Below are 16,349 nucleotides of genomic sequence, written 5' to 3'. Positions count from 1 at the left end.
GGAAGAGGCGGAGCTGGAGTGGGAATTTGGGGAAGGGGTTGGAATAGGGGCAGGGAGGGGGCGGAGACTTTGGGGAAGGGGTTAGAATGGGGGCGGGGAAGAGGTGGGAAGAGGCAGAGCTGGGCCTCATGAAAGGGGTAGAGTGGGGCAGATGGGGGGGGTGTTCGAGGGCCCACGGCAAAGAGGGGAAGTCAGTGCCTATGGTGCACACTGGCCAAACACTGCTAGCCACATTTAGGAAACTCTGCTGGACTCCAATTAAGTCATTCGCCATGTCTCTGGTGTGTTTCTGGAGAGCTCCTCTGACCATGCAATCTCTGCAATATGAGATGACTACTCATCAGAGTTAACTGTAAGAGAGTTGAATTGCACTGACTAATGTCTGGAAGCCTAGGGCAATAGACACATTAGAAATTAAAAGACAAATGATAATTAATATTAATATTTAGCACTTCACACATTCAAGGCACTGTACAAATATTAAGTAATTAACTGAGACAGAATCATAGAACTTTGTAGCAAACTTTGCTTTTTAGTTCCACTAGATGTCACTGCAGCAGTGAGAGACAGAGGTAGGAAAAGCAGGAGGTATTTATATGCAAAATTAGTTTTCTTACCTGAAATTTTTACTTCTCCTATATGGATCCACTGCAGATCACAAGAGAATGCTAGGTTAGATTTGCTAGGTCAACATGGTTTCCAGGAGCCCTATTCTTCCACTACAAGATATGAACAAATCCTACTGACTTAAACAGGAGTTGCTTGTATCCTGCAGTGTAGGGTCCTCAAAATATTAGTGATGAGATATGGATCACATATCATATATAAGAAAGCAGTGTATTCAGTCCAATAACCTGAGTTTTGATGGTGGTGAGATATGGATCACATATCATATATAAGAAAGCAGTGTATTCAGTCCAATAACCTGAGTTTTGATGGTGTTTTTGTTCTGAAAATGCAGTGCTCTTTGTCAGAGAACTGGCACAACCTAAATATAGTCAGGGATACCCACACTATCTATGCACATGGTAGGCAATGTTATAACATCTGCAACTCTTTATTCCCAAAATCAGATGCTAAATGGTTTATTTCAAGTGTTAAACAGAGGTGGCATTCTTGTTTAATTTGTGTTTTACAATAACATGTTGCAATAAACTCCATTGTTTAAAGACAGACAGAGGTTGATATTCTACCATTTGAAAACAGAGCTAGAAAATCCTGAGAAATGATCAGCTAAACTAGTCACGTGGCATTACTGTACATTCTGGAACTTCTTTTCAACTAGGTGACCCATCACACTATGAACAACAATACTATCAATATGCCCAAGACATGTGAATGGCAACAATGGAGCAGTAATCAGTAAAGATTTTTATAGCCCATCTTATCATGGTCTGTCATCTGTCTCCCCTTCCTGCTGCTTAATTGTGTTTTCTGTCTCCACTGGTATCAGTTTTTGGGTGTTCAGTCCATTTCTCTCTCCTCTGCTCTTCAAATCCACCAACAGCTCAGAAAGAGACCTAAGTCAGATTCAGGCTTCGAGTCAATTATTGTTCTCATTTAGTGCTCTACATCAGTACATCTCAAAGAGCTTTACAAAGGAGGTAAGTATCATTATTCCTATTTTACAGATGGGGAAATGGAGGCACAGGGAGTCAAAGCGACTTTGCCAAGGTCACCCAACAGGCAGTGGCAGAGCTGGGAACAGAACCCATATCTCCTGAGCCCCAGTCCGCTATTCTATCCACTAGGCAACACTGCCCCCCAATTCAAACATTAAACTGAAAGATTTTCTGCCTGGCAAAATATGCCATCTGGAGCTAAAATTGTATCAGACAATGGGCTAGCTTTATTTTCAAAATAACATGTTAAGAAATAGATTTTAAAACTGCCCATTAAACTGGTGGATTTAAATGATCACTACTTCTTGTTACTGGTACTAGTACTTCAAAATATCTTTGTAAATTAGAAAAAAATAATACTTTTCCTGCTTCTAGTTTTTACTAACTTGAAACTTTTTCCTTTAATGTTTCTTTTAAAAAAAAAAAAAGCGCACTTGCCCATCCCAGCGTGGAGAGGTGAGAGTGTCTCCCCGAGCCCATTCATTCTTTGGCCTTTCTATGGTGAGTGCAAAGGGCCAGAATTGTGATATGGTCACTCCTTTTTCTTTTAAATAATAAAATGCGGAGCATTCCTATGGAATCATGCAGGGCTGGAAGGGACTCATGAAGTCATCAAGTCCATCCCCCTGAACTGTGGCAGGATCAATTAAACCTAAACCATGCCACACAATGTTTGATCTACTTGTTCTCAGAAACTTTCAATGATAAGGATTCCATACCTCCCTTGGAAGCCTATTCCAGAGCTTAACTACCCTTATAGTTAGAAAGTTTTTCTTAATACAGATGCTCCCAGAGTTACGTAAACCTGGCATACGCAAATCTGAGCTTATGGAAAAAGTTCCATAAACTAGAAATAGGAGGTTTGGGGGGGGGTTTTGCATAATGGTCAGAGATACGTTTCCAACTTACGCAAAATTCAGGTTACGCAAGGGGAGCGTCTGTATCTAATCTAAATCTCCCTTGCTGCAAATTAAGCCACTTACTTCTTGTCCTACCTTCAGTGGACATAGAGAGCTATTGATTCCTGTTCTCTTTATAACAGCCCTTAACGTATTTGAAGACTTATCAGGTTTCCCCTCGGTCTTCTTTTCTCAAAACTAAACATGCCCAGTTTTTTTTAACCTTTCCTAATAGGTCAGATTTTCTAAACCTTTTATCAATTCTGTTGGTCTCCTCTGGACTCTCTTCAATTTGTCCAAATCTTTCCTCAAGTCTGGCCCCCAGAATTAGACATATGATCCCAACAGAAGCCTCACCAGTGCCAGGTAGAGTGGGACACTTTCCTCCTGTGACTTACTCCTGTTAATATACTCTGCAATATTAGCCTTTATCACAGCTGCATCACATTGTTGACTCATTCAATTTCTGACCCACTATAACCCACAGATCTTTTTCAGCAGTACTACCACCTGGACAGTTATTCTTTATTTTGTAGTTGTGCATTTGATTTTTCTTTCCTAAGTGAAGTGCATTGTCCTTATCTTTACTGAATTTTATGTTGCTGATTTCAGACCAATTCCCCAATTTGTCATAGTGGTTTTAAATTCTAATTCTGTACTCCAGAGTTCTTGCAACCCCTACCACCTTGGTGTCATCTGCAAATTTTATAAATATACTCTCCATTATCCAAATCATTAATGAAAACATTGAATAATATTGGATCCAGGGCTGAACCATGTGGGACCCCACTACATGCACACTCCCAGTTTGACCGTGAATCATTGTTAACTACTCTGAATATGGTCTTTCAACCAATTGTGCATCCACCTGATAGTAATTTCACCAAGACCACATTTCCCTAGTATGTTTATGAGAATGTCATGTGGGACTGTATCAAAAGCCTGACTAAGTCAAGAAATATAACATCTACTGCTTCCCCCATTCATTAAGTTGGTTTAGCATGATTTTTGTTTGACAAAATCATGCTGGCTATTCCTTATAATCGTATCATCCTCCAGGTGCTTACAAATTTCCTTTGAATCATGAAATCTATCATTTCATGATCACTTTCACTCAAATTGCCCTCCATCTTCAGATTCATTAGCAATTCTTCCCTGTTGACCAGAATCAATCCAAAATGGCTGCCATCTTGGCTACTTCCCACACAAAAAGTTGTCCCAAATACATTCCAAGAACTTACTGGACATTTTATGGTTTTCAGTATTACTTTTCCAACAGATGTCTGGGTAGTTAAAGTCCCCGTTGTACCAGGTCTTGTGTTTTGGGTTTTTTTTGTTGTTCTAGAAATGCCTCATCCACCTCCTCTTCCTGATTGGTGGTTTATAGTAGACTACTACCAGGATACCCCTTTTATCATTAACCAGTGACTCCCACCTCCTTCTGCACTTCAGAGCAAGGGTATATATTCTTGATATTTTCTTTTACCACACCTGTCCTTCCTGAAGAAAGCTATAGCCTATACCAATATTCCAGTCATGAGACTTATCCCATCAAGTCTCTGTGATGCCAATTAAGTCATAATTTAGCTTATGTACTAATATTTCCAGTTCTCTAATTTCCTTTGTTTTCTATTTTCACATCAAGTCTTATCAAAGCATAATATCTAGACTAACTTTACCCAAGAGTGCTCTAAAGCTAAAACTCTGCCACCTTTTGTGAATGCACTATGGCACAGAGTATACAGAAACGTAATGACTATAATCATCATCTTTATTGTGCAGATGGTCTTTTGAGTGAGGGGTCAAAGTATTTTCTGTATAATCAAAGCCTTTATTTTAAAAGTATTGGTTTAGCCCTTCTAGTTACAAAGAAAACTTTACAAATGTTAACAGCTGCTGCTCTGACCATGCAGCATTAGGGGAAAGTGCAATTTATAACATTTTCAATGCAGACCATATAAATGAAGGTGTTTTGATGTTTTTAATATAAGGGGCCTGATTTCCAGGTCTGTTGAGAGCACTTTGCGCATATGTAAAATCAGCAGATGTGTCCATAAGGATTTCTCCTCCCCAGTAGGAAGACAGCAAGCAAAAGGGGACCTGGCCAGGGCACCCTTCTACCTGGCCAATCTCTGGCTGCTGAAATAGTCCTTTTGGGGCTGTCAGTGAATGGCCATAAGTTAGAGCAGCTCTTAAGACAAGGACCAGACAGGTCCCTGGTTAGCCCCAGGATTGAGGGAGCATAGACATGGCATTCGGCACAACTCAGCCAGATCAAAGAATTTGATTCAAGATGATCAGTTTTGTAGCCACTGAACGTAAATATATACTTTGGCCATATATGGTAAAAAGAAAAAGCATCCAAATCACTATGTATTACAATATCCAGAGGGGAGTATAGGTTGAATGAGCACCAAAAATTCTGGGATAGTGGAGGAAGATTCTGGGAGTTGAAGAAGGAAATGCGAATGATTTGCAGGTATAGGTGAAAAAAATATAAAGTAAGAAGAGTTTGGGATAGAACAGTAACAACTATTATAAAAGTTAGAAAAGCAATTCTTGGCAACAAAAATGCATTCATGCAATAGATACCATTAGATTTCTGAGGTCTCTTAAGTGACATATTGTATTAAAAAAAAAAGTTTACTTACATCCTCAGATTCAAAGACATGACATATCATTTTGTACTGTTTCTTTCCTTCTTGGGCACCAGGTGTTGTCTCTATACAGTCTTGAGAAGCAGACCTTGGCATCCGGCGTCTTGCCATTAAGACAACGATGTTACCAATATCAGCAATGTATGAGATTGTGCGCAACGCATGATCCATCATAGTTTCCTACACAAAGCAAGAGATAAGCAAAAATGTTCCATATGCACAATATTACTCCAGAAATGTCACTTTTCCCCTCTCCAATACTGTCTAGTGATAACAGGCAGCTAAGCTTGCATCTCTTTGTGCAGTTTATATGGGGCCAGATCCTGCAGCCTTTATTCAGTCAATTTCTCAAACAATACTGCCACTGAAGTCATAGCCTGAGTTATTGAAAACCCATGGGCTTCAATGGAAATTTTGCCTGAATAACAACTGCAGATATTTGGCACACAGGCCCTATTGCAAAAAGTTAAAAAGCATCAGGCCTCCAGTAAAAAGAAAATATGTCCCAATATTTTTAGAAATAATTTCATCATGTTTGAAAATACATGGCTTTTGCAAACAATTAAACTCCAAAATAAAGCAGTGTCAGAAGCTGTTTGTAACAAGATCATGAACATTACTGCTATGTCGGGACAAGATAAAGAAGGATTCAACAAACCATAATGTAACATTTTCCAAAATACAAAGTTATCATTTTCTTTCCTCATAATGGCTTGTAAATGTTGTGTTGCCTTCTTCTCATTACGAGGGGCAAATTTTAACATAGATATTCTTCCTCTTTCTTCCTCACCATGTAAGTCACACCAGCTAGGACACAGATATCTGAAAGGGAGTTCAGCCTAGAGTCTGGATTCAGAAAGGTACTCAATGCATCCGTAGTCCACTGAAGTCAGTAGCACTATTTGCATGCTTAAAGTGAGGCACATGCTTTAGTACCTTTGCTGAATTAGGTCCTAGTCTGAGTTCATATCACCTCTGAATTTGGTCCTCTGTGGATGTCTGTTGGCAAGTGTTGGTTTCCATTTGCAGTATCCGTACAGGATACTGAAGTTCAGCCACCTGGAAGATGTAGGGGGTAGGCAGGTGGATAACTGGTACACAATATGTTGCATAATACGGGAGATAGGAAAGCTCTGGGCAAATTCTCCTCTCAGCAACATGAGTATAATCAAAGCTAATGAGCCTTAGCTAGCATAACTAGTCAAAATCTTCCTCAGCCCAGTCAAATTAGGATTGTCAGGCTGCCAACTCAGTTATACTAGACAAGCCGTGAACCCTGGATTTTAGCTGAGACAATGAAAACCTGCTCAAACTATGGTCTGAAAAAGATATCTTATATAAGAGCACACTACTGCTCCAAAAGGTGAGAAAATAAGTCTGGAGCAGTTTTTAAACACTTTTCAAAAATTTCTACCTCTATCTCACATCTTTTAGTACTGCATCCTCTTGGAGGATTACTTCTGCCTTTTAATTTATCTATCTTTTTAAAATTTCTGACATTAGCAGGGAAATCTCAGCTTACCATCTCCAGATGCTTTCTCCCAGGAATGTACCATTATGGAACTAATAAAGTTATCCTTGGGCAAACATGAAGTCAGTGAATGTTTGCACTCAGGGAAGAACTTTTTTCATCACCAAACTTGTTTTATCCTGGATATTACTATCTATTTGTCTTTTACAATGATCTAAATCTTTGCATTATTGATTTCTAGTTCATACTTCTGTCATTTGTTTGTTCAATCAAAAAGCAGTGATCTTGTAGAGGAAAAGCCTTCAAGGGCATTTTTAATCATGTCTCCTTTGCACCACTGGGGATAAACTTGCAGTAAGTTTTATTATTAGTGAACTTACACTGAATATGAATAAATGAATGTGGCCCACCAGCTACCTTACAAGACACTCATGTATGAGGTGTTCTGCAGCTAAATAACGCTATTACAGTTCTGAAAGAACTTTAAATGTTTAGAATTGTAAAACCAAATAGTTTTTTGTACTGATATTCTAGGTAATTGTAAATTTATACAAGTTTTAAGCAGCACTCTTGAAATCTTTGATTGTTATTTCACCTGAAGAGGTAAAACATCCATCAAATCTTCTGCTTGAACTGGAATACTAACACTTGTTCTTGAATCAGTGCTTTCTGGATCTTCCCCGTGCCACAGGTATTTAGTCTGCAATCAATATATTATTTTATTGTTTCCCTTTTAAACATTTCAGGCACTTGTCCAGAAGAGAGGGGGCCTCTGCAGCTTGTGGCCCACGTAAGGTCTGCAGCTATCATTCCTGGCTTTGCACCCAAAAGGGTGCTTTTCCATTGGTAGTGGTCATGCAGTGTGACGTTACATGCGTGATGTCAGATTTCATCCAGCCCAACAGAGATATGTAGCAAGTGGACTAATGAGAGTGAAGTTATGGCACAGAGCAGATTGTTGTGAACGGAAACAGTCAAAGAACTTTTACCACCCTACAGCAGTCTGAAACGTCATGTAGAATCATTAACAAAAAATACCCAATAGGTCACTGCTGACTGAGTGAGGCTGTGCAGTCGACCAACTTGAGGGGGCTTCTGTGATTTAGCTTTCCTCCCTGGTCCCTCCTGAGCAACCTAATGCACACAACACATTGGGGCTCTGCCTTTGGCCTTGTTCAGCAGGATGACCTGCCTCTTGACCTTCTGCAAGCCACTACATATGGCTTTCTGGGAGCTGTGTGACTCAGAAGCGCATGGAAAACTGTTATAATCGAGAGAGATATATTGATGATATCAAGGAAATCTTTCAGAGTGGACCCAGACATCAGCAACTCCAGAGCAAAATGTTAAGCCTTCTTTCCGCAAATAGCATCACAATAATAGCACCAGTCCCTTCTGGCTGCAGGAAGAAGAAAGAGATGCTCTTGCATACACTTCAGAATTTGCAAGGTGTTTACCATCCAGCATGGCAGGGGCCATATTAGAACTTAGACTGACAGACGTTGCAGTCACCTAAATCAGAGTTGAGGGCAACAACTGGCCCAGTCAACTATGTTGATGCCCATATGGCACAGTAAGACCCCGCAAAATCTCAGCTTCTGTTAAAAATATGCTTCCAGTCTTCAGGGTTATGGAGATAATCCTGAGACATGAAACAAGCATAACCTCACTGTTCTCTTTCTTAGTCTGCAGGTAGCTTGATGCACTGTCCCTCTGAGATGTGAACACCCCTAGCCTCCATGACTTGCAGTGGGATGTAAACTCAAGGCCAATTACGATACCTTGTATGTCATCAATTATACCATTGCTTACCATTTTTTCAAATGGGGTGGGAGTGAAGTCAAGGGGGTCAAATTGGGAGATACTGCAGGGAAGGAAATGCAAAAGGGAAAAAGAAAGAGAGATACAAAAACAGGTGAAAGAGAGAAACAGAGAAAGGTGGATAAGTGAGGAAGAAATGAAAGGGTGGAAACAGCAGTGGTCCTACAAGTGAGATTTGTTTTCCACTACGCGATGCTGAATGTGACAACTAAAAAAAGTTTAGTGACTATATACGGCCATATTCTGCCCCTGACCCTTATGTAATTGTCACAGTGGCAACAGTGGATTCCACTCTGTTGTGGATTGAAGATCATATATAGTGGAAAATGTATGTCCTAGATCATAGCCCATAATTTAAAATGCAATTTGATCCGTGCCAAAGAATGATTTGACCTTTCCACCCTGTTTCTAACTATTCATTAGTTAATTCTCCTCCTCACAGAGGTAAGGAGCCACATATCTGGGTATTCATCTATCAAATTACAATTCTTCTCTCCCAGGCCTGAGAGAATAGAAGAGTTTTTCAGGTCAGGAAGAATAATTGTTTTAAGAGCCATAATACAATGTAACGTGACAGAGCTAGAAAAATACCAACACTAACAGCTTATTGGAATGACCTGGTCTATTGATTAGAAAAATCTCTTTTTTCCAGATACTATTCTTAAAATGCTATTCACAATTATTTTCAGTCTGAAATAAAAACATTCTGTGTTTATCCCTACATTGTGATAGATGAAATGTGATGATGGCCACAGAAGGGCTTGGGGGTTTCTGTGAGAATTTGCATGGTCCAGCAGCATCTATAAAGCTTCTCTCAGTGGAGGGGGTAATGTATTATAACGGATATCTCCCAGCAGGCGATGGGAACTCTGCAGGAAGAGGGTTTTTTTCAGGAGACTGTTCCAAGTATCCAAATCATACACACAAGGTTCACAAGAAAGAATGGAGGTGGGGAAATAAATACATTTATGCATTTAGAGTTTGTGTCCCCCATGTCCACCACCCACAAGCAGCTCGAAGATTTCTTCCCTCCCAATCCTAAAAGTAGATTCTCTCCTGCTTCCCCCCACATCTTTCCATTGTTTACTACAATTAAATGTGGGACTAAGAATATGCCAAATAAACTGTATTAGCCGCACTTGTCCACCTTTCTTTCTCTTCCTCCACCTCCACTCTTTTTCTCCTTTTCTCGCTGCATCATTTCTCTTTTCTCTGCTCTCAGTATCCTCTCCCCTTTGCATTACTTTCCCCCTTCTCTCCTTGCTTCTCTCCCTATCTCCCTGTCCCTAAATCCCCCATTTGTCTTCTCTCCCCTAATCCCTCTCTCTCTTCCTATCTGGTTCCTTAATCTTTCCCTCTTCCCTATCCCAGGTCTCCCTATCCCAAACCTCTCACCCATGTCTGTCCTTGGAAAACCAAAGATCCCCCTCCCCCCCACCTGATTCTCCTTCTCCCAAATGGCAATCCGGATTCCCCTTCATTCAAATCTCCTTGCCTCTATATGTGTCTCTTTCCTAGAAGTCCCTGTTGCTACCCCTCATGGTTTTGTTTCCCATATCCTGGTTCCCTGATTTGTTCATTCTCCCTTTCATATGTTCCATTTTTTTCTTCTCTTTTGGTGGTTCCTTCGTCTCCCCTTTTTACCAGGGGAAAAAGGGCTGTGGCTACTCTAAGGGTCAGTTGATGAAATCTGAAGCAGATCTCAAAGGAGAGTTGGGGGCAAAAGGGCTGCATGTTCTCCCACAGCTCTCCTGGTGGCTGATGGCTGCCAGAAACTAAACAGAAGCTGGGAGCCTTTACCTGTACAGTTCCTGTGGCTGCACTGTGGGAGCATGAGTCAGAGAGCTGACAACTCAGAGGCCTTCATAGGACCACTCCCTAGGGTGGACACTGACTCAGAATACCAGACACTCCGGTACTTCTGGAATGGCGTTGACCCGCCCCCGACTGTGTGACCCCCCCCACACAGTGTGTGTGAGATCACATCAGTGGGGACAGAGCAGAACACGCTGCAAAATGGTATCCCATTGAACATCAGCTTTACCAGTGACTGGGTTGTGGAGTCAGGGCATGTAGATTTGCCAACCTCATGTTGTTCCTCACCTCTCCTGCTGCTTCACTATCCCAGCTTTTCCACATTGTGAGTGTGAGAAGCAGGAGATGGTTGCTGTGGCACTTGTGCCAATTTCAGTCCCTGATTGCAAGCCTAGCCCACAGAGCAGAGCAGCTAGAGATCAGAAATATGGAATGCTGTCAAAAGCGGGGTTATTTCTAACACAAGTTGGACAGGTGGTCACACAGGGCTGAAAATATCACATGCGAATGACTTCAGGCTAGTAGGGGCAACCATTTGCTAGTTTTGCCTATGGCAACAAGCTCACTAGAGCCATGAGTCCAAGGTGATAATATGCCTTACTGCCACTACTGACCCAGTTCAAACCCCAGCATAAAGCAAGTTAGGTATCTACATTTTGTAGTGAAATTAGAATTCTTTTAAACCAGTTAGTACCATCAGATGCTTCCATGCATGACATACAATAAAATTACATAAGGGTTAGAATGCTGAATTAATGATTGCAGAAAGTGGTTTTATATAATTGACAGATATAAAACTGCAGACTGCCTGTGCCAGCTGCTACACTAGTTGATATAGAGCCACAGTAATGAAGTCAGTCAAGAAATCTCTCTAGCACTGGTAAAAACACAATCAAGCTAAAAATGCAAATACTTATTGACAGTGAGTACTAAAAGACAGGGGAAGCAAAGCCTCCGGCTACTCTGAGACCTGCTGTACACAGAAAAATCAGCCACATTCAAAGTAGGCTTTAGTAAAACCATTTAACATAATTAATTCCAATATCAGATTTTTATTTTTGTACAGGGCCAGACTCTGATATCCTCACTCACAATGAATAGCACTTGTGGAAAAAGGTAATACTCACCTGAGTACGGTATCAGAATCTGCCTCAGGGTGCTTTTGCTTTTCCTTGTGTGAAAAGCCCATTCAGTGTAACTGCTCATTTTGAACTATTTAAGGAAAGGAGGGAACGAAGTCCACTGAGAGCAGCCTTCATTAAACCAACTGGAATCACAAACCAAATCCATGTATCACCTTCATCCCACACATCTAGCTACTGAATGTGACCGCTCATTCACCAATGATTGGCTCTTTTCACCCTTGACCTGACTTGATTATCTGCATACAGTAGACATGTTAAATGTATGTCATAACAATGAAGACAGATTTTGCTATCCAGAATAAGCATTCATAACATGCTCTGCACTGTACAAGACAAAGCATTTTTACTATCAGGCAGGAAAAAAAAAAAAAAAGGACTGAATCAGTACAGCTACTGCTGGTCAGCACTGAAGTGCATTGGCAGAGCTAGGTATGACAGATTGCAATGCAGCTGCCACATTACATGGTATATTATACTCTTCAGCTGTGCAAATATGGAAAGTTTATAGTATGTCCACATTAAAAAAAAATGTACACTGGTTTCAGCTAGTAGCATTAATTCCTTACTTGAACAAGTACTAGAACTAACCAAAATTTAAGAGATGAAAAATCTTCTCTCAGATTTTATCTATAGAATAAAAACAAAACAAAACAATTAGGGGGAAAAATTCTTCCCTACCACCTGGCAAATTTCCAGCCTCTAAGAGCTCTAGCTATTCATCTACTCTAGACATGTGCTCGAGTATTAGGGAGTTATCCTCAGGATGTATGATTACAGTCAATCAAGACAAGACAGCCATTCTATATATTCATTAGACAATAATGGAAAGCATTAAGTCTCTCATCACTGAAAAATCTTACGAGGTGGCTGTAACATAGCTACAGTTGTTAGTTCAGCAGTTGCCATTTCTGCAGTAGTCTTGCTAATGTACCAGTTACTTAACATTCCAGTGCAGGTGGCTTCAAAACCAAGTTTTATGATAATCATAACGCTAGTTGCAAAAAAGAGCACAATAACCCAACAATTGGGTATGAAAGTTTGTTCTGAGCCCGCTAAATGAAACTATTATAGTACATTCCTTGCTGCTATATATGCCTTCTAATTTTGTTGGTGGTGATTTTCCATCCTTTTTCCTGATCTCCCCATAGTGTAAGAGATTTTTATCCTACTTACAATTTAAATTCTGTTTACTAAATTAAATTTCATTAGATTGTAAGTTCTTCAGGACAAAGACAATCTTTACTATGTTCAGGTACAACACACAGCTAGAACAACAAGGCCCCAATTTCGGTCATAGCCTCTAGACACTACCATAATATTGTAATCCTTGGGGAGGAAGAATGACAGTTCAGAAACAGTTTCTTGAAAATTGAGAAGTTAAATGGAGAGAAATGAAGGGCTTGGTCAAAGTGGCAAATGACTTTTTTTAGAAAAAAAGAGAGTGGAACAAAGAACCAGACCTGAAACTCAGGATAGTAATTAAGACATAACAAAGCTGAAATGGAGTAGGTGGACAACCACACATGAATCTTGAAAGGCTTCAGGATTTTAACCTAACTGCTTTTACACCTTGATAATATGCAGATTTCTTCCAAACAAAGAAAATACAGCAAAATATAAATAAATAAATAAAAAACCCCAAACCCTCAGCATAAAAATAAAATACTGACAAGTGGCAACTGTGACAAATATTCGACAAATGCCAATATGGTGTATCCTTTCCAAATGCTGGTTTCCATTTTAGTGGTGTGTTTAACCACATATTCAGTAAAAGCAGCAAAGAGTCCTGTGGCACCTTATAGACTAACAGACATTTTGGAGCATGTATTCAGTAAAGAATTTCTTTCTCAACATGTGAGAACATGTTATTCTAAAGTGAGAGCCATTGTGTAAAATCAGCAATAATTTTTTAAGCATTATGATTAAACACTTACCTGTGTATCTGCATTCAGAACTTTAATCCTCTGTGTGGAGATGAACAGATCCACTTCAGTCAAGGCCTGGGAATCTCCCTCAGAAGTCTAAAAGACAGTCACATTGTAACAAAGGGCATTTTAATTTTCTATTTAAAGTGACATCTCCACTGCTCACTTCAAGCAAAATGTAATGTTGAACAATTACATTGCTGAGCTACTACAAAGACAGCTATTCAAAGGTGTTTCCATATACATGCAAATTTATTATTAGAGGACATTTACTGCAGAGGAAGAGATTTTGGGCGGGGGGGTGAGTATGAACTTTCAGAGCTCATAGATGGTGCTGGATTGACATCCTCTATTTATTGACATAAACTGGAGAAATGGCATGGATACTTTCCCACACTGTCTCATATGCATGCCTCATCCCTGTTCTTGAGGCACCACCAACAGAGATCAGAGAGTAGTCTATTCTCCATACCTATTCAGTCCTTGCCATTGGTACTAGAATTACTAATAAGGATGCAAATCAGAGCTAATTGTTGTGGTGACTTAGTTTTTTGGTGACACCATTAATTGAGAACCGAACTGAGACCCAAATTATTTCACATAAGGCCAAACGGCTTTCAGATGATAATGAGAAGTTTCTTATTGTGTACAGTAACTGGAGTTCTTCAAGATGTGCTTGCCATATGCAGATTTCTCTAATATACCTATCTCACAGAACAGGAAGGGACCCCAAAAGATCATCGAGTCCAGCCCTCTGGTTTCACTAGCAGGACCAAGTACTGATTTTTGCCCCAGATCCCTCAGAGGCCCCCTCAAGGACTGAACTCACAACTCTGAGTTTAGCAGGCCAATCCTCAAACCACTGAGCTATCCCTCCCCTTGATGTACATCCCACTGTTGATGTGCAGAAAACTGGATGGAGTAGCCATGTGTTGTTGTGTCCATGGCCCATTGGTCAGTGGTGATGAAGGATTAAGCATGCCTGAAGCAAGCTAGTGAATTTCTAGAATCATTGGAAGTAGAGCACATCTCTCAACCATTCCATCAAAATGAGCGTTTCTGGGACTGGGAAGATTAGTTAATTTGTGACAGAGCAGTGGGTTGTCCCCTCCTGTGGAAACGCTGTCATTCCCTGGGTGCTTCTGATGACCTTTGGTGGTAGAGGGGCTGGGCGATAGGTCTCTGCGAAGGATATGATTGTTTTATGTGTTTCCTCTGGAGAACTAGCATGTAGACTACAAGGGAACAAGGGTGGCTTATGATTCCTTAGGCAAGTGGAGGGCCTTGTTTGTCTAAGAGATGAAGAATTCAGCTCCTTCGAAAGGCAGATCCTCCACGGTCGTTTGGACTTCTCTGGGGAATCCCAGTCTCCCAAGTCACAATGTCCATCACATAATGACCACCACTGCCACTTACCTTGTAGTTGTATCCACCATGTTGAGCACTGCTTGGAGACTTGTCCTGGCTACAAGTTGGCCATCTTTAACTAGCAGTGTGAAGTCCTCACAGATCTTATTGGGCAGGCTATCCACAAAGACAAGCAGTGTCTTGTGTATATAAAAGTCATACCTGGCCATTATGCCTGATAATTGGCGAGCCAAAACTGTAGGCTTGTTAAGGAATAGGCTTTCTGGTCAGATAAATCTAGTCTCTTTGGCTCCCAATCCTTTGGCGTGAACCTGAATTGTTTTGTTTTTTCATTTTTCATGGTGACCACAAGTGAGAATCCAGTAGGGTGTGTGTAAAAGAATTCCACACCTTTAGGAGGCGTCTGATATTTTTAACTGCCTTGTGAGAGGTGGAAATTGCAGAAGTTCTAAATGACTTTGTTTCAGTTTTCACCAAAAAGTTTAGTAGAGATTGGACATCTAACATAGTGAATGCCAGTGAAAATGAGATAGGATCAGAGGCTAAAATACAGAAAGAACAATTACAGGAGGGGGTGGTTCAGAAGCAGATCAAGATTTAATCATTAGGGAAACCTGAAGGCGGGCCTCTGTCCTTCTCTCAGGAGCTGAAAGACTTGCAAATCATACATTTACAGTAATGTGTGATTCTCCCTCACAATAGCGGCACTTTGAGCTTCCATATGAGCTAGAATAGCTCCCTCACATGAAGGCCTGCATTTGAATACAGGAGAACTGGACGATGCCATACCAGTGACAAAAAGTCATTCTAACAACTGAAGGTTGCAACAAGCAACCAAATGATTACAATTAAAAACCATAAAAGCCAACACTATAAACTGAACTGTAAAAACTACTGTTAAAAACTCTAAGGGAAAGGTTGGCAGTCTTTTGGACAGTTGGGCTCCGACTCTAAACTGTGAGACTTTGAGAGGAACTGAATGGCGGTCTTTGTGCCTCACCCTTATGTTCTCTAACAGCGGAGCATGAGGATTGAAGACAGTATGTACACTCTATGAGTACTGCTGGCCACAAAGACTCTGATCTCTAGCGCGCATATGAGGTGCATGCGCACCGTCAGTGGAATGAGCGTATCGACAAGCACTCAAAGGAGAACGTCTGGTCACTTCTGAGTTGTGTTGAGTTAGGATCAGAGACCTAGAGGTGAAAGACTCTATATCCCATTACCAATCTAGTTTTTAGTAGAGAAGTGCCCACATCACAATATCTACCATCACAATGGACACAGAGTAGCACCCTTGTTTGCAGTCTCAGCAGAAACAAAGGACTGAATGGCCACGGAGCCTGAACTACACCTTCATCAGAAGAGGTGTTCCCTTCCAGCTGAGGCTTGGCTCACTGATGAAGCAGCATAGGGAAGCATGCTCTATTGCTTCCTGCACTCTACCTATATTTGTGGGAAAAGAGATGACTTTGTTCTCCAAGGGGTATCAATCCAGGAACACTAACCAGCACTGAATTCAGTCAAAAAAAAATTAAAGAAATGCATTTTTGTTTTGTTAATTATATTCCAGGTGGGTCAAACAACATGCAAAGAGTGAAATCCACACCATACTTTGGCAAAGAA

General features: G+C 40.6%; 1 protein-coding gene across 6 annotated transcripts in view; it reads right to left on the bottom strand.

Annotated features, from left to right (window-relative positions):
* The window catches only part of APBA2 (amyloid beta precursor protein binding family A member 2), a 261,358-nt gene that overhangs the window by 47,063 nt on the left and 197,946 nt on the right, over positions 1–16,349 (bottom strand). For all 6 annotated transcript variants that reach the window (XM_075069577.1, XM_075069575.1, XM_075069572.1 and 3 more), the window contains 2 exons: positions 13,365–13,451; positions 5,173–5,358 (listed from right to left, as the gene is read on the bottom strand). In XM_075069577.1, the coding sequence (XP_074925678.1) occupies positions 5,173–5,358; positions 13,365–13,451 (273 nt within the window). The remainder of the gene's footprint in view (positions 1–5,172; positions 5,359–13,364; positions 13,452–16,349) is intronic.

This window comes from Chelonoidis abingdonii, chromosome 9, assembly GCF_003597395.2.
Source record: "Chelonoidis abingdonii isolate Lonesome George chromosome 9, CheloAbing_2.0, whole genome shotgun sequence".
In the NCBI taxonomy this organism is placed as follows: domain Eukaryota; kingdom Metazoa; phylum Chordata; order Testudines; family Testudinidae; genus Chelonoidis; species Chelonoidis abingdonii.
Note: the sequence above shows the minus strand (reverse complement) of the source record. Positions and strands in the feature narration are given on the sequence as shown.